The sequence below is a fragment of the Nomascus leucogenys genome, chromosome 3, assembly GCF_006542625.1.
Source record: "Nomascus leucogenys isolate Asia chromosome 3, Asia_NLE_v1, whole genome shotgun sequence".
NCBI lineage: Eukaryota > Metazoa > Chordata > Mammalia > Primates > Hylobatidae > Nomascus > Nomascus leucogenys.
Window position 1 is genome coordinate 59,402,930 of NC_044383.1, and position 25,401 is coordinate 59,428,330.

A 25,401-nucleotide genomic window follows, 5' to 3' on the forward strand; every position below is an offset into this window, starting at 1 on the left:
TGAAAGCTGCAGAATGGATGTTGTGTTGTGGGCATTGAAACAACATTAATCTCCTTGTACATCTAAATCAGAACTCTCGGGTGACTAGGTACATTGTCAGTGAGCAGTAATATTAGGAAAGGAATCTTTTTTTCTGAGCTGTATGTCTCAACAGTGGGTTTAAAATATACAAGAGACTGTGCTGTAAACAGATGTGCTGTCATCCAGGCTTTGTTGTTCCACTAATGAAGCACAGGCAGAGTCGATTTAGCATAATTCTTGAGTGCCCTAGTATTGTAGGGAACGTAAATGACTATTGGCTTCAACTTCAAGGCACCAGCTGCATTAGTTCCTAACAAGAGACTCAGCCTGTTCTTTGAAGCCAGGCATTGACTTCTCCTCTCTATCTTTGAAAGTCCTAGATTGAAAATCTGTTGTTTAGTGTAGACACCTTCGTCAGTGATCTTAACTAGGTCTTTTGGATAACTTGCTGCAGCTTTTCCATCAGCACTTTCCACTTCACCTTGACTTTTATGTTCTGGAAACAGTTTCTTTCCTTAAACTGCATGAACCAACCTTTGCTAGCTTTAAACCTTTCTTCTGCAGCTTTCTCACGTCTCTCAGCCTTGATAGAATTGAAGCGCAGTGGCTCACACCTGTAATCCCAGCACTTTGGGAGACCAAGGCAGGTGGATCACTTGAGGCCAGAAGTTGGAGACCAGCCTGGCCAACATGGTGAAACCTTGTCTGTAGTAAAAATACAAAAATTAGCTGGACATGGTGGCACATGCCTGTAGTCCCAGCTATTTGGGAGGCTGAGGCAGGAGAATAGCTTGAACCCAGTAGGTGGAGGTTGCAGTGAGCCGAGATTGTGCCGCTGCACTCCAGCCTGGGCGACAGAGCAAGACCCAATCTCAGAAAAAAAAAATGGAAGAGAGTTAGGGCCTTGCTCTGGGTTAGACTTTGGTTTAAGGGAATGTTGTTGCTGGTTTGTTCTTCTATCTAGACCACTCCATTTTCTCCATATCAGCAATACATTGTTTTGCTTTCTAATCTTTTTTTTTGGTGTTTACTACAGTAGCACTTTTAATTTCCTTTGCATTCACATCTTGGCTAACTCTTTGGCACAAGAGGCCTAGTTTCAGCCTATCTTGGCTTTCTTTATTTTATTTATTTAGAGACAGAGTCTCACTCTGTCACCCAGGCTGGAGTGCAGTGGCACAATCCTGGCTCACTGCAACCTCTGCCTCCTGGGTTCAACTGATTCTCCTGCTTCAGCCTCCTGAGCAGCTGGGATTAAGGCACATACCACCACGCCTGGCTAATTTTTGTATTTTTGTAGAGATGGGGTTTCACCATGTTGGCCAGGCTGGTCTGGAACTCCTGACCTCAAGTAATCTGCCTGTCTCGGCCTCCCAAAGTGCTGGGATTACAGGTGTGAGCCACCATGCCTGGCCCCTATCTTGGCTTTCGACATGTCTTTTAATACATTTAATACGTTAATAAGTTATGGCTAATAAAGGTTTAAGTAAATGAGTCAATGAACCACAGTAATTTTCCCTCAGTTTGCTGTGGATATTTTCAGACACCGGATCACTCAAAGCCCTCAGGGAGGGTGTGGGAATATGTGTGTGTCTGTGTGTGTATACACACACACTTAAACATAAATTGATTTTCTCCTTGTAAACTGATCCTCAATTCAGATTGCTAAAACTGCCTTGATGATTTTCTATTAAAATGGGGATGAAGGGCCATTTCCTGCAGCCCCATCTTCTCACTGTTTAAAAGGGGAATTAAAAAAAAATTCAATAAGTAAAGTGGTTTAGCAATGTTATTGATAACTTGTTGTATTGCCAAATATAACTGACATGCATTTATATAATTTATATAGTTTTATAGATATAGTTTATTTATATAGTTTTATAGTTTACCTTACTTCTTGGATTTTTCCTCTGTGCTAGATGCTCTGATTACAGAACAGTATAGAGAGGTTTCCATTTTGTCTCTGAGTGGGAGGTTGCTATTTATGGTATTTAAAATATTGCAGACAGATTTTAGTTTTAAAACTAAGGAATTATCAGTGATGATATTTCAGATGCATTTGAGCAGAAATGGGGCACTTCTCTGATTTTTATATAACTGGAAGAAAAAAATCCAGATCCCCCATATTCTCAGCTCCTAGGCACTACTAACTCTACAGAGGAAAGGAAAACATTTTCCTATCCCTTCCCTGCTGCTTATCCAGTAAGGGAGTAAGTTCTCTCTATACATTTTATATAGGATGTATTTTTAAGTGTTAATATAGTATTTTGTTATGAAGCATGCTGGCTAGGAGTGTGTAGCACTTTTGACTAGGAAGTAACCTTAGTTTTTTTGCCAATGCACATATATTTCATAAATGTTTTGACTGGGAAAAGAAAAGGAGAGGAATATAAGGACTGTATTCATGAGGGTTCTCTAGAGGGACAGAGCTAATAGAATAGGTGTATATCAACGGTAGTTTATTAGAAAGTATTGACTGACACGATCACAAGGTGAAGTCCCACTTGAAGTCTGCAAGCTGAGGAGCAAGGAAACCAGTCCAAGCTCCCAAAACCTCAAAAGTGGGGAAGCCGACAGTGCAGCCTTCAGTCTGTGGTCAAAGGTCCAAGAGCCCCAGGCAAACCACTGGCATAAGTCCAAGAGTCCAAAGCTGAAGAACTTGCAGTCTGATGTTTGAGGGCAGGAATCATTCAGCACAGAAGAAAGATGAAGGCCAGAAGACTCAGCCAGTCCATTTTCTGCCTGCTTTTATTCTAGCAGTGCTGGCAGCTGATTAGAAGGTGCCCACCCAGATTGAGGGCGGGTCTCCCTCTCCCAGTTCACTGGCTCAAATGTTAACCTCCTTCCGCAACACCCTCACAGATACACCCAGGAACAATACTTTACATCCTTCAATCCAATCAAGTTGGCACTCAATATTAACCATCACAAGGGTAGAACACTAGCAACTGTGAAAAGTAAATAAAAGAATGAGGCACTTGGAAACAAAAAACAGCCAGTGAAAAATGAGTAGAATGCAGACGGTCCAGGGTATGTTATTTGTTGTTGCTTTTTGGGTTTTGTTTTGTTTTGTTTTGTTTTGATATGAAGTCTTGCTTTGTCACCCAGGCTGGAGTGCAGTGGCGTGATCTTGGCTCACTGCAACCTCCGCCTCCCAGGTTCAAGCAATTCTCCTGCCTCAGCCTCCAGAGTAGCTGGGACTACAGGTGAGTGCCACCACGCCTGGCTGATTTTTTGTAATTTTAGTAGAGATGGCGTTTCACCATGTTGGCCAGGCTGGCCTCGAACTCCTGAGCTCAGGTGATCTGTCCACCGTGGCCTCCCAAATTACTGGGATTATAGGTGTGAGCCACCGCACCAGGCTGGCCCAGGGTATGTTAAAAACAGGGATGCCAAGTGTAATCATCTGAGTATGCCCCCATACACGCAGGGGCAGAATCACCAAATCAGTCCCCCCAGAGAATTGCAAGCACAGTCATATTATTTGTGGGGTGGGAGTAGAGTGGGGGTGGCTTCCTTCTCCTCTTCAAGGTTGTATAAGTGTCCCTAGGTGGGCACAGTGGCTCATGCCTGTAATCCCAGCACTTGGGGAGGCCGAGGCAGGTGGATCACCTGAGGTCAGGAGTTCAAGACCAGCCTAGCCAACATGATGAAACCCTGTCTCTACTAAAAATACAAAAATTAACCGGCTGTGGTGGCACATGCCTGTAATCCTAGCTACTTGGGAGGCTGAGGCAGGAGAATTGCTTGAACCTGGGGGGACAGAGGTTGCAGTGAGCTAAGATGCCACTTCACTCCAGCCTGGGCAAAAAAGCGAGACTCCGTCTCAAAAAAAAAAAAAAAAAAAAAAAAAAAGTCCCTACACAATCTAGAAATATGGGGGAGGGCTTCTGGTCTACCATTAATCACTGCTGGGCATAGTCATCCAAGCCTGCTTGGCCCATTCAAAGGCTGGTGGCTGCCTTCTCCATACCAGGCTTGGTACAGGGATCTTGTGCTGTGGCTCTTGGTGGGTTGAGTTGTGTATCTCCCCCAAAAAGATATTTTGTGGCACTAAATCCTGGTACCTCAGAATGTGACTTTATTTACTGGAATAGGGTGGGCCCCTAACACAATATGACTGGGGTCCTATTGCAGTCACATGCACACCTGCTGTGTGACAGACACTCGGGGAGAACACCAGTGACTACAAAGGCAGAGATGGGAGTTGCACACCTGCAAACCAAGGAATGCCAAACATTGTTGGCATACCATCAGAAGCTAGGAAGGAGCAAAGGATTCCCCATTCAGATTTCAAAGCGAGCGTGGCTCTGCTGGCATTTTTGGAGTTCTAGCCTCCAGAACTATGAGATGTCACATTTCTGTTGTTTTAAGTCACGCAGTTTGTGGTACAGCAGCCCTAGACAACTAATACAGCTTTCAAAGTTGTGGATCTTGGCATTTAGCCCCCAGGAATCCCTACCCTATCCCCTGGAAGGCGATTCTACCAGGGATTCTGCCTGGCATGAGGTACAAATGGGCCATACTCCCTCTTTAAGCTAAAGTCTGGGTCCTCTTCCCCTCTACTTCAGAGGTGGTCCAGCTTAAAGCCCCCTCAAAGGACGTGAGTCACAATAACTGTTTACTTCCCTGGTGGAGTAAGAGGAGTAAAAAAAGAAGTGGGACCTTAAAAACACAATACCGGCCTCTCTTTCTTGGACTGGTTGGAGGGACAGAGAAACTATTCTTTCCTGATGAGGCCGCAGTAATTCAAGAAACATCAAGAAATAGCCCACTGGTTTGTTTTTTTTTTCTTAATAACTTACCCTGTCATGTTACCCAGTGTGCAATTGTTCCCTGTCCTGTGCTGTCTTAAGCACAATCTCAGTCACCCAGACCTTCAGTGAGAGGCTGGCAGGAGAAACTGGGGGCATCAGGAACACAGCAGTACAGGGAGGTGTGGCCTCCTATCACTGTCCTGTAGACCGTGGCCAGCGTGGCGACATCAGTATCCTACTGAAGGGACACGGACAGGGCTGTAAGCTGCAGAGGGGCAAGGGGGACACGTGCGTCGGCAACTAACCCACACACCGTCCTGCAACAAACCCCCTTCCCAAACTTGCTAGTGAATGGCGACCCTTAGCAGGAAGAAGAAGGTATCCACTTGGGTTACGGTTACATTTTACAATAGACAGGGGACTCTGAGAGACTGTATGCTGAATAGTTAGTGAGAGATTTGGGCTGGAATGGTGGCTGACACATGCGTGATCCCAGCACTTTGGGAGGCTGAGGCGGGTGGATCACTCCAGGTCAGGAGTTTGAGACCAGCCTGCCCAACATGGCGAAACCCCATCTCTACTAAAAATACAAAAATTAGCCGGGTGTGGTGGGCACCTGTAATTCCAGCTACTTGGGAGGCTGAGGTAGGAGAGTGGCTTGAACCTGGGAGGGGAAAGTTGCAGTGAGCCCAGATCACACCACTGCACTCCAGCCTGGATGACCGAGCAAGACTGTCTCAAAAAAAAAAAAAAAAAAAAAAGAAAGGAAGAAAAAGAAAAGCTGTGAGATACATGTTTAAGGAATAAAGCTGTCCTCAAAGAGCCTGATCTCCACTTTTCCAAGAACTGGAAATAAATTACATAATACAAGAGAATAATTGTATTATGTTGGTTATATCATAATACTGAACCAATAATAATAATTTTCCTGAATATAAAAGATGATGAAACTTTTGAATGTATTTGCTACAATTCAGCCAGGCACGGTGGCTCGCACCTGTAATCCCAGCACTTTGGGAGGTCGAGGCAGGTGGATCACTTGAGGTCAGGAGTTTGAGACCAACCTGGCCAACATGGTGAAACCCAGTCTCTACTAAAAAAATACAAAAATTAGCCAGGCATGGTGGCGGGCGCTACTTGGGAGGCTGAGGAAGGAGAATCGCTTGAACCCAGCAGACGGAGGTTGTAGTGAGCCGAGATGGCGCCACTGCACTCCAGCCTGGGTGACAAAGCGAGACTCCATCCCAATAAAATAAAATAAAATAAAATCCATGAAATCATAGCCCTTGGTCTTTAAAAGGAGTACGCTGTAAAACTGGAGGACTGAGAACCAAGGAGTTACCATCCTGCTTACAACAGGGTGTTTAATCTCCATGTAATTATGAGTATTATGAGTCTAAAATAAATACCTTGCAGTACATGAATACAAGCACAATCTTCCTAAACTTAAGATGAAACAAAACCTTAAGAGAACAAGATCTTTTTCTTTTTTTTTTTGGTTTGCAGTCAGATCAGTTGTTTCTCAGAAAATATACACTTTAAAAAATTCATTGAACTTTCAGTACTCTATCCCTAGGCTACTGCCTCCTTCATCTGGCAATACCCCTACTCCCCGCACCCCCACCTACCACCCTCAGCTAGTCAGACTGCCCAGCCAGGGACCCATCTCTGAAATTTGCTTTAATTCCTCTACATCAGGCCAGGTGTGGTGACTCACACCTGTAATCCCAGCACCCTGGGAGGCTGAGGCAGGTGGATCACTTGTGGTCAGCAGTTCGAGACCAGCCTGGCCAACATGGTGAAACCCCATCTCTACTAAACATACAAAACAAAACAAAACAAAAATAGCTGGTGGTGCATGCCTGTAATCCCAGCTACTCAGGAAGCTGAGGCACAAGAATCACTTGAACCCTGGAAGTGGAGGCTGCAGTGAGCCAAGATCATGCCACTGCACTCCAGCCTGGGCAACAGAGCAAGACTCCATCTCAAAAAATAAAAATTCATCTACATCAAAATTTACACATCCAGTCTGAAATCGTTTGCCTTAAAATATCTCAGAGAGGGAACAATTTGTAAGGGGATAAATTAAACAAAGTGAATAACTGTTGATAAACATTGACAACCATTAAATTTTGGTGATGGGTACATGGGGACACACAGTATACTGTTCTACCCTTCTGTATTTTGAAAATTTTCATAATAAAAGCTTAATTAACAATAAAAAAATGACATTTCTGATCTCTTTCCACAAGAGATTGCATAAGGCCAAGTGGCAATGAATATGTAAAACACAATTAGCATAGTCTCATAAGATACACAAATTCACTTGCACCTTAATACCTTAAACTGTGACAGGTGTGCATCTAGAGGGCCAACTCAGCATGCCTCTAATGTGAGGAAAATTGTAAAGTTCAGCGGGGAAAACTTGGAGAAAAGAAAGTTTTCTGAGAATGCTTAAATTAAATCATGATATGTAGGTCTTAAACTGGTTCTGAGTGTGCCCTAAAAATGTTTCTAGTAGAAAAATAGGATATGTCTTATGCTTCAATTACTGGAATAGCTATGACATTTCACGCCTAAGCATCTTTCCAGTGACCTGACTCTGGAGTGGTGACTTGGTTCCCTTGACCGACTGCAGAGGGGGTGGTGTGGAGGTGGGTAGGGGGCTGGATTTGTAGGGAATCGACGGCCCCTCATTTGCCCATCGGTGATCATGCCTGTCAGGCTGCTACACGACAGAAGAGGCAGCTTTGCTTTGGCAGAACATCTGAAAATGTCAGTCTTATTCTTTTCTGAAACTATTTTTGCCTTTTACATTTTAATTATTTTAAATTTTGGAAAGTATCTGAACACGGTGAGAATCTTTATTCTGTTATTTTGGCACTGGCTGTACTCATAGATTGATTCGCATTTCTAGTCAATTCTTTTCAGATTTTCTCGATAAAACCCGAATACAAATAATCTGGAGTGTTCTATTAATTGTGAAAAGTTAGTGATGTTGAGCTTTTTTTTTCATATACAAATGTTGGCCATTTGTATATCTTCTTTTGAGACTTGTCTATTCATGTCGTTAGCTCACTTTTTGGTGGGATTGTTTTTTTCTTACCAATTTGCTTGAGATTCTGGATATTAGTCCTTTGTCAGATTTATAGATTGTGAAGATTTTCTCCCACTCTGTGGGCTGTCTGTTTACCATACTGACTGTTCCTTTTGCCATGCAAAAACTCTTTAGTTTAATTAGGTCCCAGCTATTTATCTTTGTTTTTATTGCATTTGCTTTTGGGTTCTCGGTCATGAAATCCTTGCCCAAGCCAATGTCTAGAAGGGTTTTTCCAATGTTATCTTCTAGAGTTTTTATAGTTTTAGGTCTTAGGTTTAAGTCCTTAATCCATCTTGAGTTGATTTTTGTATAAGGTGAGAGATGAGGATCCAGTTTCATTCTCCTACATGTGGCTTGCCAGTTATCCCAGCATCATTTGTTGAATAGGGTGTCCTTTCCTCAATGTTTTTGTTTGCTTTGTCAAAGATCAGTTGGCTGTAAGTATTTAGGTTTATTTCTGGGTCCTTTATTCTGTTCCATTGGTCTATGTGCCTATTTTTATTCCAGTACCATGCTGTTTTGGTAACTATGGCCTTATAGTAGAGTTTGAAATCAGGGCCAGGTGCAGTGGCTCATGCCTGTAATCCCAGCACTTTAGGAGGCCAAGGCGGGTGGATCATGAGGTCAGGAGTTCGAGACCAGCCTGGCCAATATGGTGAAACCCCATCTCTCTAAAAATACAAAAAAAATAGCCAGGCATCGTGGCAGGTGCCTGTAATCCCAGGCACTCAGGAAGCTGAGGCAGGAGAATCCCTTGAACCTGGGAGGCAGAGGTTGCACTGAGCTGAGACCATGCCACTGCACTCCAGGCTGGGCAACAGAGAGCGAGACACCGTCTCAAAAAAGAAAGAAAGAAAGAGAGAGAGAGAAAGGAAAGAAAGAAAGAGAGACAGAGAGAAAGAAAGAAAGAGAGACAGAGAGAAAGAAGAAAGAAAGAAAGAAAGAAAGAAAGAAAGAAAGAAAGAAAGAAAGAAAGAAAGAGAGAGAAAGAAGAAAGAAAGAAAGAAAGAAATCAGGCAGTGTGATGCTTCCAGATGTGTTATTTTTGCTTAGTCTTGCTTTGGCTGTGTGGGCTCTTTTTTGGTTACACATAAATTTTAGAATTTTTTTTCTAATTCTGTGAAGAATGATGGCAGTATGTTGATTGGGATTGCATTGAATTTGTAGATTGCTTTGGGCAGTATGGGCTCTTTTTTGGTTACACATAAATTTTAGAATTGTTTTTTCTAATTCTGTGGAGAATGATGGCAGTATGTTGATTGGGATTGCATTGAATTTGTAGATTGCTTTGGGCAGTATGGTCATTTTCACAATATTGATTCTGCTCATCCATGAGCATGGGATGTGTTTCCATTTGTTTGCATCATCTATGATTTCTTTCAGCAGTGTTTTGTAGTTTTCCTTGTAGAGGTCTTTCAACTCCTTGGTAAGATATATTCCTAAGTATTTTATTTTATTTTTTGCACCTATTATGAAAGTTGTTGAGTTCTTGATTTGATTCTCTGCTTGGTCGCTGTTGATGTATAGAAGAGCTATTGATTTGTGTACATTAATCCTGTATCCAGAAATTTTGCTGAATTCTTTTATCAGTTCTAGGAGCTTTCCAGAGGAGTCTTTAGAGTTTTCAAGGTAAAGGATCATGTTGTCAGTAGTGACAGTTTGACTTCGTCTTTGCCAATTTGGATGCCCTTTATTTCTTTCTCTTGTCTGGTTGCTCTGGCTAGGACTTCCAGTACTATGTTGAAGGAGCGTGGTGAAAGTGGGCATCCTTGTCTTCTTCCAGATCTTAGAGAGAATGCTTTCAACTTTTCCCATTCAGTATTATGTTGGCTGTGGGTTTGTCATAGATGGCTTTTATTACATTAACGTATGTCCCTTGTATTCCGATTTTGCTGAAGTTTTAATCATAAAGTGATGCTGGATTTTGTCGAATGGTTTTTCTGCATCTATTGAGATGATCATGTGATTTTTGGTTTTGATTCTGTTTATGTGGTGTATCACATTTATTGACTTGTGTATGTTAAACCATTCCTGCATCCCTGGTATGCAACTCATTTGATCATGGTGGATTATCTTTTTGATATGTCGTTGGATTCGGTTAGCTAGTATTTTGTTAAGGGTTTTAGCATCTATGTTCATCAGCAATATTGGTCTGTAGTTTTCTTTTTTGGTTATGTCCTTCCCTGGTTTTGGTATTAGGTGATGCTGGCTTCATAGAACAAATTAGGGAGGGTTCCTTCTTTCTCTTTCTTGTGGAATAGTGTCAAAAGGATTGGTATCAATTCTTGTTTGAATGTCTGGTAGAATTCTGCTGTGAATCTGTCTGGTCCTGGACTTTCTTTTGTTGGTAACTTTTTAATTACTATTTCAATCTTGCCACTTGTTATTGGTCTGTTCAGGGTATCTAATTCTTCCTGATTTAAGCTAGGAGGGTTGTATTTTTCCAGGAATTTATCCATCTTTTCTAGGTTTTTTATTTATGTGTATAAAGATACTCATAGTAGCCTTGAATGATCTTTTGTATTTCAGTGGTGTCAGTTGTAATATCTCATGTTTCATTTCTTAGTGAGGTTATTTGGATTTTCTTTCTTCTTTTCTTGGTTAATCTTGTTAATGGTCGGCACTCCCCACTGGCCACAGCCTGACACGTCGCACGGCCCCCCCAGTCTCCCACGGCCGCTCCCCCAGGCATAGCACAGGGCCTCACCTCACTACGGCAGCAGCGCGGCACAGCACGCTCGACTTCATGCTCAGCGCCAAAACTGATGGTGAGACCATTCAAAAAGGCCTGCAGTCCATTTTCCAGGAGCAGGGGATGGTGGAGTCGGTGCACACCTGGCAGGACCATGGCTATTTAGCAACCTACACAAAGAAGAACGGCAGCTTTGCCAATTTGAGAATTTACCCACATGGATTGGTGTTGCTGGACCTTCAGAGTTATGATGGTGATGCACAAGACAAAGAAGAGATCGACAGTATTTTGAACAAAGTAGAAGAAAGAATGAAAGAATTGAGTCAGGACAGTACTGGGCGGGTGAAATGATTACCACCCATAGTGCAAGGAGGAGCCATTGACAGATATTGGCCCACCACTGATGGGCGCCTGGTTGAATATGACATAGATGAAGTGGTATATGACGAAGATTCACCTTATCAAAATATAAAAATTCTACACTTGAAGCAGTTTGGAAATATTCTCATCCTTAGTGGGGATGTTAATTTGGCAGACAGTGATTTGGCATATACCCGGGCCATCATGGGCAGTGGCAAAGAAGATTACATTGGCAAAGATGTACTCATTCTGGGAGGTGGAAATGGAGGCATATTGTGTGAAATAGTCAAACTAAAACCAAAGACGGTCACTATGGTAGAGATTGACCAAATGGTGATTGATGGGTGTAAGAAATACATGGGAAAAACGTGTGGCAATGTCTTAGACAATCTTAAAGGAGACTGCTATCAGGTTCTGATAGAAGACTGTATTCTGGAACTGAAGAGGTATGCCAAAGAAGGGAGAGAATTTGATTATGTGATTAACGATTTGACAGCTGTTCCAATCTCCACGTCTCCAGAAGAAGATTCCACATGGGAGTTTCTCAGACTGATTCTTGACCTCTCAATGAAAGTGTTGAAACAGGATGGGAAATATTTTACACAGGGAACTGTGTCAATCTGACAGAAGCGCTGTCGCTCTATGAAGAACAGCTGGGGTGCCTGTACTGTCTTGTGGAATTTTCAAAGGAGATCCTCTGTGTCCCTTCATACTTGGAATTGTGGGTATTTTACACTGTTTGGAAGAAAGCTAAACCCTGAAGATCAATAGCCCCTAATCACATGTGCTGCAAATAGCCTTCCTGACCTCCATATGCTGTAGATGACATCGAAATGAGTCAGGCAATTGATTGTGAATTCCTTAAAATTTTCCTTTTTTAAATAATTATTTTAATTTAAAAAAGCAAATGGAAAATGTATATTTTGATGAGCTTAGGATGTTATTTTGTTTGAAAGTCAGATGAAGGATGGTTAGGCAGCACAGCAAAGACTGGTAAATTCACTGATCCCCCGATTAGAATGTGATTTTTGTTCTTTTTTATTTCTCTGTGGGCTTTTGTTTTTGTTTTGGTAGATCTTCAATTTGGATATTTGGAGGAGTGAACATCATTGTTTTGCTGGAGGGAAGATCTTGATGGTGTTTCTTTCCTCAAAAATTGACTTAGCTATTAAAATTTGGTGCTTATAAGAGAGAGTTTAAAAAAATAGGATTGCTTCAATTAAAATTACAAAAGAGACAAAAAAAAATCTTGCTAATGGTCTATCAATCTTATTTATCTTTTCAAAGAACCTGCTTTTTGTTTCATTTATCTTTTGTGTTTTTTTTGTTTCAATTTCATTTAGTTCTCTTCTGATCTTGGTTATTTCCTTTCTTCTGCTGGGGTTGGGTTTGCTTTGTTCTTGTTTCTCCAGTTCCTTGAAGTGTGACCTTAGAACGTCAGTGTGTGCTCTTTCAGTCTTTTTGATATAGGTGTTTAGGGTATGAACTTTCCTCTTAGGACTGCCTTTGCTGTGTCCAAGAGGTTTTGGTATGTTGTGTCATTATTGTCATTCAGTTTGAAGAATTTTTTAATTTCCATTTGATTTCGTTTTTGACCCAATGCTCATTCAGGAGCAAGTTATTTAATTTCCATGTATTTGCATGGTTTTGAAGGTTCCTTTTGGAGTTGATTTCCAGTTTTATTCCACTGTGGTCTGAGAGAGTGCTTGATATAATTTCAATTTTCTTAAATTTATTTAGGCTTGTTTTATATTTTTTTATATTTCAAATAAATATATTTAAATTTTTTAAATAATTTAAATAAATTTTAAATAAGTATATTTAAATTTATTTAGGCTTGTTAATTTATTGTCACATGGTCTATCTTGGAGAAAGTTCCATGTGCTGTTGAATAGAATGTGTATTCTGCAGTTGCTGGATGGAATGTTCTGTATATATCCATTAAGTCCATTTGTTCCAAGGTATAGTTTAAATCCATTGTATCTTTGTTGTCTTTCTGTCCTGATGGTCTGTTTAGTGCTGTCATTGGAGTATTGAAGTCCCCCACTATTATTGTGTTGCTGTCTATCTCATTTCTTAGGTCTATTAGTAATTTTTTTATGAATTTGGGAGCTCCAGTGTTAGGTGCATGTATGTTTGGGATTGTGATATATTCCTGCTGGACAAGGTCTTTTACCATTATATAATGTCCTTGTCTCTTTCAACTGCTGTTGCTTTAAAGTTTGTTTTGTCTGGTATAAGAATAGCTACCCCTGCTTGCTTTTGGTGTCCATTTGCATGCAATGCCTTTTTCCACCCCTTTACTTTAAGTTTATGTGAGTCCTTATGTGTTAGGTGAGTCTCTTGAAGGCAGCAAATGGTTGGTGAGCTCTTATCTATTCCGCAGTTCTGTATCTTTTAAGTAGAGCATTTAGGCCATTTACATTCAATGTTAGAATTGAAATGTGAGGTACCATTGCATTCATCGTGCTATTTGTTTCCTGTGTACTTTGTTTTTTTTTTTGTTTTTGCTTTTTAACTTGTATTTTTGTTTTATAGGTCCTATGTGATTTATGCTTTACACAGGTTCCATTTTGATGTGTTTCCAAGATTGGTTTCAAAATTTAGAGTTCCTTTGAGCAGTTCTTGGAGTGGTGCTTTGGTAATGGTGAATTCCCTCAGCATTTGTTTGTCTGAAAAAGACTGTATCTTTCCTTTATAGATGATGCTTAGTTTTGCTGGATACAAAATTCTTTGCTGATAATTGTTTTGCTTGAGGAGGCTGAAGATAGGGCCCCAATCCCTTCTAGCTTGTAGGATTTCTGCTGAGAAATCTGCTGTTAATCTGATAGGTTTTCCTTTATAGGTTACCTGGTGCTTCTGTCTCACAGCTCTTAAGATTCTTTCCTTCATCTTAACTTTGGATAACCTGATGACAATGTGCCTAGGCAATGATGATCTTTTTGTGATGAATTTCCCAGGTGTTCTTTGTGCTTCTTGTATTTGGATGTCTAGGTCTCTAGCAAGGCCAGGGAAATTTTCCTTGGTTATTCCCCCAAATATGTTTTCCAAGCTTTTGGAATTCTCTCCTTCCTCAGGAACACCAATTATTCTTTAGGTTTGGTTGTTTAACATAATCCCAGAATTCTTGGAGAATTTGTTCATATTTTCTTATTCTTTTTTCTTTGTCTTTGATGGATTGGGTTAATTTGAATACCTTGTCTTTGAGCTGTGAATTTTTTTTCTATTTTTTCAATTCTATTGCTGAAACTTTCCAGAGCATTTTGCATTTCTAAAATTGTGCCCAAAGTTTCCTGAATTTTTTATTGCTTTTTCTTTAAGCTATCTATTTCCTTGAATATTTCTCCCTTCACTTCTTGTATCGTTTTTTGGATTACCTTGCATTGGGCTTCACCTTTCTCTGGTGCCTCCCTGATTAGCTTAATAACTAACCTCCTGAATTCTTTTTCAGGTAAATCAGCTATTTCTCTTTGTTTGAATCCATTGCTGGTGAACTAATGTGATTTTCTGGGGGTGTTAAAGAGCCTTGTTTTGTCATATTACCAGACTTGGTTTTCTGGTTCCTTCTCATTTGGGTAGGCTCTGTCAGAGGGAAGGTCTAGGGCTGAAGGCTGTTCAGATTCTCTTGTCCCATGGGGTGTTCCCTTGATGCAGTACTCTCCCCCTTTTCCAAGGGATGTGGCTTCCTGTGAGCTGAACTGCAGTGATTGTTGTCTCTCTTCTGGGTCTAGCCATCCAGCAAGTCTACCCAGCTCCTGGCTGGTACTGGGGGTTGCCTGCACACAGTCCTGTGATGTGAACCATCTATGGGTCTCTCAGCCATGGATACCAGTGCCTGTTCTGGTGGAGGTGGCAGGGGGGTTCAATGGGCTCCATGAGGGTTAGCTTTGGTTTTTATTTTTTCGTTTTTTTTTTAGACCCAGGGTGGAGTGCAGTGGTGCGATCCCAGCTCACTGCAACCTCTGCCTCTCGGGTTCAAGCGATTGTCCCTGCCTCAGCCTCCTAAGTAGCTGGGATTATAGATGCCCACCAACACATCTGGCTAATTTTTGTAGATTTAGTAGAGATGGGGTTCTGCCATGTTGGCCAGGCTGGTCTCAAACTCTTGACCTCAGGTGATCCACCCATCTTGGCCTCCCAAAGTGCTGAGATTACAGGCATCAGCCACTGTGCCCAGTCACTTTGGTGATTTAATGCTCTATTTTTGTGCTGTTTGACCTCCTGCCAGGAGGTGGCACTTTCCAGAAAGCATCAGCTATGGTAGTATGGAGAGGTACTGGTGGTGGGCAAGGCCCTAGAACTCCCAAGAGTATATGCCCTTTGTCTTCAGCTACCAGGGTGGGTAAGGAAGGACCATCAGGTGGGGGCAGGGGTAGGCGTGTCTGAGCTCAGACTCTCCTTGGGTGGGTCTTGCTGCTGTTAGGGATGGGGGTGAGATTCCCGGGTCACTGAAGTTGTGTACCTAGGAGGATTATCGCTGCCTATGCCGAGTCATGCAGGTTGTCAGGGACATGGGGGAAAGCCAACAGTTATAGGCCTCACCCAGCAGTTGTAGGCCTCACCCAGCTCCCACGAAAATCGAAGATTCGGTCTCACTCCCACCGTGCCCCACCCAACAGCCCTGAATCTGTTACCAGGTGGTGGCCGAGATGGGCATGAAAACTTGCCCCAGGCTACCCACCTCCCAGCTGTGAAAGAAAAGAGCTTGGTTCTTCCCCACCTGTGGAGTCTGCACACCAGATTTGCACCTTGCCCCAAGTTCTGGCCAAGAGGCTTCTCACCCCGCTCAAATTGTTACAAAGTTCAGCTAGAGCTTTCCTTCTCCCAGTGGAGTTTTACCCCTTGCTCCTCTGGCCACTCTTCCGATGGATCCCTGTGGGGCCAGGTGGGAATGGGCTGCCCGGGAACCCAGCAAGCTCCCAGGGCCTTTCTGCTGCTTCCTCTACCCCTGTATTTCACTTGGCTCTCTAAATTGACTCAGCTCCAGGCAAGGTCAGAAACTTCTCCCACAAACAGACCAGCTTCTCCAGTGGGGGTGTGTGTTCTGGAGACAAGGGTCTCCCTTTCCCACCTCCACTGTTACGGCACTCACAGAATATATTTGGGGTGTCTCCTGGGTCCTGCAGGAGCAGTCCGCTTCCTTCAGAGGTCTGTGGGTCCTTTCAGGATTGCTGGTTTGTTCTTGCAGTTGATCTGGAGCTTAAATTCACAATGCGGGCCTCCACACGCTGCTATGTCCAGAGCTGCAATCTAGTCTTGCCTCCCATGTACCATGATGATCCCTCTCTCCTGCTACACTTTTAAACAACCAGGTCCCATGAGAACTCACTCACTATCACAAGAACAGCAAGGGGGAAGTCTACCCCTATGATCCAATTACCTCCTACCAAGCCTCTCTTCCAACATTGGGGATTACAAGTCAACATTATATTTGGGCAGGGACACAAATCCAAACCATATCAATTAGCTTGACCTCTCCCAGCCTCATCTTCCTCAAACACCTCCCACCTTTGTCAATCATCACTTGCCCTCTGCACTTCGAGGTGGAACTTTTTACTAGCTTTCTTATATTGATATTAGAAATCTTAGGAGAGTCCAAATCTTTTAGTATTTTGAAAAATGGTGCATTTTATCTAATAACTAAAAGAATTTATCATAACACATTTTATAGCAATTTAAAATTTTAAAGATTTTTCTCATATTTTCTAAATTAAAACAAATAGCAGGCCAGGCGCGGTGGCTCACTCCTGTAATCCCAGCACTTTGGGAGGCTGAGGCGGGTGGATCATGTGAGGTCGGGAGTTCAAGGCCAGCCTGGCCAACATGGTGAAACCCCATCTCTACTAAAAAATACAAAAATTAGCCGGGCATGGTGGCGGGCGCCTGTAATCCCAGCTTCTCAGAAGGCTGAGGCAGGAGAATCACTTGAACCCGGGAGGTGGAGGTTACAGTGAGCCGAGATCATGCCATTGGACTCCAGCCTGGGTGACAGAGCAAGACCCTGTCTCAAAAAAAAAAAAAAAAAAAAAAAAAAAAAGAAGAAAAAAAAAAAAGCATTATAGATGTTTTTTGAATGACTTTGAATAGGATTAATTATTCTGTATCACTTAAAAGGCCTAATTGGCCTAGTTCTAGTATCCTGAGCCCAATTCCAGAATGCTGAGCTACATAAACTAGAGAAGGGGCTGTTTGAGAAGGAAACACAACCACCTTCTGGGTGGTGAGCAAGGATCAGGCTGTATACAGCTGAAGGAAGTTCAGTCTAGCAGGCCTAACACAGTACATAGATATATATTACATATTATATTATATACATAAATTATATACATATAAGTTACTGCAGTAAGTAGTAGGTGTTAACTCTCACATATGTGGCTCATAGCTCATAGGGAAAGGGGATCTACTGTAAAGTAACAAGAGCAGTATATTTTATGTAGGCAGACATGGCAAGAAGGAATCCAAGAGCAGTAACTATTTAAACTATTGTTGATCAGCAGGAAGCTGGCATATGGAAGAATGTCTGTAGGTAGTAGGGCTTCATTTCTCTTGAGAGAGATAGTGGCAAGAGTTTAGCAGAGCAAATCTTAGAGGGATTTTGTGTATAAATAATCAAAATAAGGATCCAGTTACCCAAATTACAAGAAAGGGCAGGACAAGGTCTTAAAGCCTGCCCAGTCATTGCTCTGGAGGGCAATGTCCTAGTAATAGCAATTTGAATACTGTAACACTTTTCTATTGTTGTCTAAGAAATCACCACAAATGTAGTGGCTTAGCACAGCACACATTTATTAGTTCACAGTTTCTTTTCCACAGGTCAGAAGACTGGGAATCAGTTAGTAGGGTCTTCTGCTCAGGGTCTCCCTAGGCTGAAATCAAAGTGTTGGGCAGGGCTGGGACCTCACCTGAGGTTTGGAGTCCTCTGTGTTGAACCTCATTTAGATGGCTGGCAGAATTCACAGTCTTAAGGGGGTAGGAATGAGGTCCTTGTTTTCTTGCTGGCTGTCAGCTACAGATCATTTTCAGCTCCTACAGGCCACCCTCAGGTCTCAGCCAATGGTGCTTTCACAAGGTGGCAGTTTACCTCTTCAAAGCCAGCAGGAGAATCTGCCTCCAGTAGGCTACAGCAGAGTCTTATAAAAGGTAACACGATCCCTGGAGTGACTATCCCGTCACCTTTGCCAGGTAATGTAGCCTAATCAAGGAAATGACTGTCCCCACAAGACTAGTAATTACAGAGTGGAGTGCTGCTGCAGACAAATTCAAGATCTCCACAACTGTATCAGCCAGCGAGAAAAACCAGCAGTGGGAAGGTAGCCTTCCCTCACATTCCCTTTCAAATCACAATAAATGCATCTAATTGGCAGAACTTAATTTGCATGCATAACTCACTAGAAATGTAATTTGTGGCATTCTAACCCCTTCAGAGTGAAAATGCTCCCCAAAAGGTTAGAATGGAGAACAAAGCCAGATGTGTAGAAGGGAAGTGTTCTGCATGCCAGCCATGACATCTACATGAGGGATAAGGGGTTGCTGCAGTGACAGGTTGACCAGGCATGGTCATTGTATTAGGGTGCTCCAGAGAAACAGAACCAGTAAGATACACAGAATCTAGAAGAGATGCTTTGTTATAGGAATTGGCTCACAAGATTATAGAAGCCAACAAGTACCACATATGCCATTTGTAAGCTGGAGAACCAGAGAAACTGGTGATGTAATTCTTCCTGAGTTTGAAGGCCTGAAAAGCTGGGAGGCCACTGGTGCAAGTCCCAGAGTCCAGAGGCCTGAGAACCTAGAGCTCTGATGTCTGAGGGCAGGAGAAGATGGATGTCCCAGCTCCAAAAGAGGCAGCAAATTCATTCTTTCTCTCCCTTTTTCTTCTTTCCAGGCCCTTGACAGTTGGATGATACATGCCCACAATGGTGAGGGTAATCTTAACTCAGCCTATTGATTCAAATGCTAATTCCTTCAGGAAACACCCTCATAGACACAGCCAGAAGTAATGTTTTACCCACTATCTGGGCAATCCTTAACTCAGTCAAGTTGATACCTAAAATTAACCATAACAGCCAGGATTAATTAGCTGGAACAGCATTAAATGTATGACATGAGTCATACTCTTTTTTCTTTTTTAAAGTAGAGAAAGGCACTTTATGTATCTAATTTAAACCTATCCCTATTCCAGAAAGGACTGAAAGAGGAGAGAAGAGCTATGTGTTGGTAGAGAAAGAAAGGGAGCATTCTAGTCAGCATTAATCTATATAAAACTGGGCAATAAAAATATTTGGATTGTTTTGCCTAGGTGAAATATTTAGTACGTAGGTATGGAGGATGATAGAAGGCTGTGACTCATCTCATCAAGGGCTCAGGTTTGATATGAGACAATCTACTCAGAAATCCTGACATTTCTGAGCAGCAGAATTAAAATGAGGGATAACTATCAAAACAAAATCTCATGTAAGCACTTTTAAAAATAAGGAATCTAGCTGAGTCACTGACTTCAGGATGAGACAAAATATGAAAGTCTTCTGGCAAAGAATCCAAATTTTATATCCCATTAAAGTTTCAGATGCCAGTTTGCATACAGTGACTTCTTGTGCTAAGGAAAATACAATGTTTTAAGATAATGGTTACAGGCCACAGTCTGTAACATCTCAGTTTATAAATTCAAATTTTTCCAAAGGAGCTACGAAAAGACAAGCCCTGCAAAAACACATTCCTAGTTTCTTCCTTGTGCATGTTTTCAACTCCCAATACTATAAGCTGCTTCTAAAAGCTCTTTTGTTTTTCATCTCCTTGTCACACCTGCATCAATAACAAACTCCATTCTCAATCTGTCCACGATTCCTTTTTACAAGCAACAGCTAATTAGGAGTATTTGTGGTTTCTAGGCATCAGACAAGATTCTATTTGGTAAAACTAAGTTAGAAATACATGGCCTAAATATATATAAACCTTATTCCAAAAGAATATAGGATGTTACAGAATTTTAAGTAACGTTCATAAGTTATTATTGAGTAAACTTCATATTCATTAACCAATGCTGTGTAAGGCACACAAATAAATTAGAGGCTCAAACCCTAATCTCTATGGAAGTGTTCTTCAAAGGAAGAGGAATGGATATTGAAGATGCTTTAGGGATTATTTAAATCTTTTTTTTTTGAGACGGAGTCTCGCTGTCGCCCAGGCTAAAGTGCAGTGGGGCGATCTCGGCTCACTGCAACCTCCACCCCCTGAGTTCAAGGATTCTCCTGCTTTAACCTTCCGAGTAGCTGGGATTACAGGCACACGCCACTATGCCTGGCTAATTTTTGTATTTTTAGTAGAGATGGGGTTTCACCATGTTGATCAGGCTGGTCTCAAACTTCTGACTTCGTGATCTGCCCGCCTCAGCCTCCCAAAGGGCTGGGATTACAGGCATGAGCCACTGCACCCGGCCTGGGATTATTAAATTTTATTTTTACATTTTTGAAACACATTTTATATATTTTACACATCTATATTGTATGCCCCAATGAAACTGATTCTCAACTAGATGATGATAGTGGACAAGTAACATTTGTATCCGTCTAAAATCTTTTGAACAACGTCTCTATATCTGACAATTCCTCTGTGTGAAGTCTGCCTTACCCACAGAGTTCAGTAAAACCACACCTCCCAGCCTCCACTGGAGTGCAAGCATCTGACTTCAGTGTTCATCACACGGATATATCAGTGTGATATATCCACACAAGACAGTCATTCAGAAATGGGTTAAACGTGGTGAAAAGGAAGTCACTGGGACACAGGGGTTCTGGGACCCCTGTGGTGGTGGCTGCACACACAACCACACACTATAGGTTCCTGCCTATAGAGGTAAAACTAGCTCACATTATAGGCAACAGCTACCTTCTTCTCCAGCCAGTGCTGTAGTGGGGTGTGGCTCTGCTAGCTGTTCCAAAGATTCTTATTTAGTATCGCCATTCCTACTTAAACCAGCTCAGCAGTTCTTGGAAATGTGGTCGGAGGACCCTCAGTGCTACCAAACTCTTCCAGTGGATCTGTGAGATCTTCCCTTTTCCAAGTACATAACTATGTGAAGCCAGCTTTTCTTCATCATACCTCAGTCAAAATACCACAGCAGATCAAATGCAGAAGAAGCTAGGAGAACACAGCTGTCGAAATGAAGACAGAAATAAAGATGTTCTTTGAAACCAATGAGAACAAAGACACAACATACCAGAATCTCTGGGACACATTCAAAGCAGTGTGTAGAGGGAAATTTATAGCACTAAATGCCCACAAGAGAAAGCAGGAAAGATCCAAAATTGACACCCTAACATCACAATTAAAAGAACTAGAAAAGCAAGAGCAAACACATTCAAAAGCTAGCAGAAGGCTAGAAATAATTAAAATCAGAGCAGAACTGAAGGAAATAGAGACACAAAAAACCCTTCAAAAAATTAATGAATCCAGGAGCTGGTTTTTTGAAAAGATCAACAAAATTGATAGACCGCTAGCAAGACTAATAAAAGAAAAGAGAGAAGAATCAAATAGATGCAATAAAAAATGATAAAGGAGATATCACCACTCATCCCACAGAAATACAATCTACCATCAGAGAATACTACAAACACCTCTATGCAAATAAACTAGAAAATCTAGAAGAAATGGATAAACTCCTTGACAAATACACCCCCCCAAGACTAAACCAGGAAGAAGTTGAATCTCTGAATAGACCAGTAACAGGCTCTGAAATTGTGGCAATAATCAATAGCTTACCAACCAAAAAGTGTCCAGGACCTGATGGATTCACAGCTGAATTCTACCAAAGGTACAAGGAGGAACTGGTACCATTCCTTCTGAAACTATTCCAATCCATAGAAAAAGAGGGAATCCTCCCTAACACATTTTATGAGGCCAGCATCATTCTGATACCAAAGCCTGACAGAGACACAACCAAAAAAGAGAATTTCAGACCAATATCCTTGATGAACATTGATGCAAAAATCCTCAATAAAATACTGGCAAACCGAATCCAGCAGCACATCAAAAAGCTTATCCACCATGATCAAGTGGGCTTCATCCCTGGGATGCAAGGCTGGTTCAACATATGGAAATCAATAAACGTAATCCAGCATATAAACAGAACCAAAGACAAAAACCACATGATTATCTCAATAGATGCAGAAAAGGCCTTTGACAAAATTCAACAACCTTCATGCTAAAAACTCTCAATAAATTAGGTATTGATGGGACGTATCTCAAAATAATAAGAGCTATCTATGACAAAGCCACAGCCAATATCATACTGAATGGGCAAAAACTGGAAGCATTCCCTTAGAAAACTGGCACAAGAGAGGGATGCCCTCTCTCACCACTCCTATTCAACATAGTGTTGGAAGTTCTGGCCAGGGCAATCAGGCAGGAGAAGGAAATAAAGGGTATTCAATTAGGAAAAGAGGAAGTCAAATTGTCCCTGTTTGCAGATGACATGATTGTATATCTAGAAAACCCCATCATCTCAGCCCAAAATCTCCTTAAGCTGATTAGCAACTTCAGCAAAGTCTCAGAATACAAAATCAATGTACAAAAATCACAAGCATTCTTGTACACCAATCACAGACAAACAGAGAGCCAAATCATGAGTGAACTCCCATTCACAATTGCTTCAAAGAGGATAAAATACCTAGGAATCCAACTTACAAGGGATGTGAAGGACCTCTTCAAGGAGAACTATAAACCACTGCTCAATGAAATAAAAGAGGATACAAACAAATGGAAGAACATTACATGCTCATGGGTTGGAAGAATCAATATTGTGAAAATGGCCATACTGCCCAAGGTAATTTATAGATTCAATGCCATCCCCATCAAGCTACCAATGACTTTCTTCACAGAATTGGAAAAAACTACTTTAAAGTTCATATGGAACCAAAAAAGAGCCCGCATCGCCAAGTCAATCCTAAGCCCAAAGAACAAAGCTGGAGGCATCATGCTACCTGACTTCAAACTATACTACAAAGCTACAGTAACCAAAACAGCATGGTACTGGTACCAAAACAGAGACATAGATCAATGGAACAGAACAGAGCCCTCAGAAATAATGCCGCATATCTACAACTATCTGATCTTTGACAAACCTGACAAAAACAAGAAATGGGAAAAGGATTCCCTATTTAATAAATGGTGCTGGGAAAACTGGCTAGCCATATGTAGAAAGCTGAAACTGGATCCCTTCCTTACACCTTATACAAAAATTAATTCAAGATGGATTAAAGACTTAAATGTTAGACCTAAAACCATAAAAACCCTAGAAGAAAACCTAGGCAATACCATTCAGGACATAGGCATGGGCAAGGACTTCATGTCTAAAACACCAAAAGCAATGGCAACAAAAGCCAAAATTGACAAATAATTAAACTAAAGAGCTTCTGCACAGCAAAAGAAACTACCATCAGAGTGAACAGGCAACCTACAAAATGGGAGAAAATTCTCGCAACCTACTCATCTGACAAAGGGCTAATATCCAGAATCTACAATGAACTCAAACAAATTTATAAGAAAAAAACAAACAACCCCATCAAAAAGTGGGCAAAGGACATGAACAGACACTTCTCAAAAGAAGACATTTATGCAGCCAAAAATCACATGAAAAAATGCTCATCATCACTGGCCATCAGAGAAATGCAAATCAAAACCACAATGAGATACCATCTCACACCAGTTAGAATGGCCATCATTAAAAAGTCAGGAAACAACAGGTGCTGGAGAGGATGTGGAGAAATAGGAACACTTTTACACTGTTGGTGGGACTGTAAACTAGTTCAACCATTGTGGAAGTCAGTGTGGCGATTCCTCAGGGATCTAGAACTAGAAATACCATTTGACCCAGCCATCCCATTACTGGGTATATACCCAAAGGACTATAAATCATGCTGCTATAAAGACACATGCACATGTATGTTTATTGTGGCACTATTCACAATAGCAAAGAGTTGGAACCAACCCAAATGTCCAACAACGATAGACTGGATTAAGAAAATGTGGCACATATACACCATGGAATACTACACAGCCATAAAAAATGATGAGTTCATGTCCTTTGTAGGGACATGGATGAAACTGGAAAACATCATTCTCAGTAAACTATCACAAGGACAAAAAACCAAACACCACATGTTCTCACTCATAGGTGGGAATTGAACAATGAGAACGCATGGACACAGGAAGGGGAACATCACACTCCGGGGACTGTTGTGGGGTGGGGGGAGTGGGGAAGGACCGCATTAGGAGATATACCTAATGCTAAATGACGAGTTAATGGGTGCAGCACACCAACATGGCACATGGATACATATGTAACAAACCTGCACATTGTGCATATGTACCCTAAAAAAAGTATAATAATAATAATAATAATAATAATGAAAAATAGCTAACAGACAACAGCAATATTCTGAACATTCAGTTAATTTACTATTTTGCCTTATTTTTAAGATTTCTTAGTGAGTATTTAATCTGTGATATATTATTTTTGTGAAAGTAGATATGATTTGGGGTCAATTATTTTTGTCTTTGAGAATGTTAGTATCATTTAAATAGTGTTATATAGTGTTTTTTCTTTTTATTTCTATATAAATATAATTAATTTTGATGGAAACTAAAAAAAAAAAAGAAAAAAAAAGAGAACACAGCTGTCTTCTATTAAGTTAGACCCTGAAGAGAATAAAACAATGCCACTCTTTGCAATTTTTTTTTTGTTTTGGAGAAGTCAAGTTTCAAAACATTTCATTTTATGTTAACATGTAATAGGTTGCTACTGGCTTATTTTTAATGAGTTAAGTATGTTAAATATTACTTAGCTTTAATTCCTAATACAGTAAGTGTGGATAGATATCGTACATAAAACAATATTCTTTGGGGTCCTAAACAATTTAGGGACCTCAAAAGCTTCTAAGAGTAAAGGGTCCCAAAACCAAAAAGTTTAATCACCACCAAAATAGATTATGTCGTCTTCATTTAAAAACCTTGCATAGAAACAGCTACATTTTTCTTTAATTTGCCACCTACACTTGGCTGATTACAAGACAGAAGTTGGTTTAGAGACAATAGATGATATTTCCTCCATAAAGAGAAGAAGGGGGAGAAGGAGAAGCAGAAAGCAATATATGTGTTTTAGAACCAATGGTCAATAGGAGTATCGTGGAGAGGTATCTGTTTCTACAAATAAAATATATTTTATTTTTTCTTTATTTTTATTTTTTTGAGACAGAGTCTCACTCTGTTGCCCAGGCTGGAGTGCAGTGGCTCCACCTCAGCTCACTGCAACCTCTGCCTCCTGGGTTCAAGCAATTCTCCTGCTTCAGCCTCCCAAGTAGTTGGGGTTACAGGTGCCCGCCAGCACGCCTGGCTACTTTTTTTAGTAGTTTTAGTAGAACAGGGTTTCACCATATTGGCCAGGCTGGTCTCAAACTCCTGACTTCAAGGGTTCC

At 41.2% G+C, this 25,401-nt stretch overlaps 1 protein-coding gene across 1 annotated transcript in view; it reads left to right on the plus strand.

The window, feature by feature from the left end:
* The window catches only part of LOC100603217 (spermine synthase-like), a 58,117-nt gene extending 46,351 nt beyond the window's left edge, over positions 1-11,766 (plus strand). The window contains 3 exon segments of the mRNA XM_030804322.1: positions 4,844-5,066; positions 10,519-11,531; positions 11,534-11,766. Coding sequence (XP_030660182.1) covers positions 4,844-5,066; positions 10,519-11,531; positions 11,534-11,691 — 1,394 coding nt within the window. The 3' untranslated portion in view covers positions 11,692-11,766.
* Positions 11,767-25,401: the final 13,635 nt, after the last annotated feature.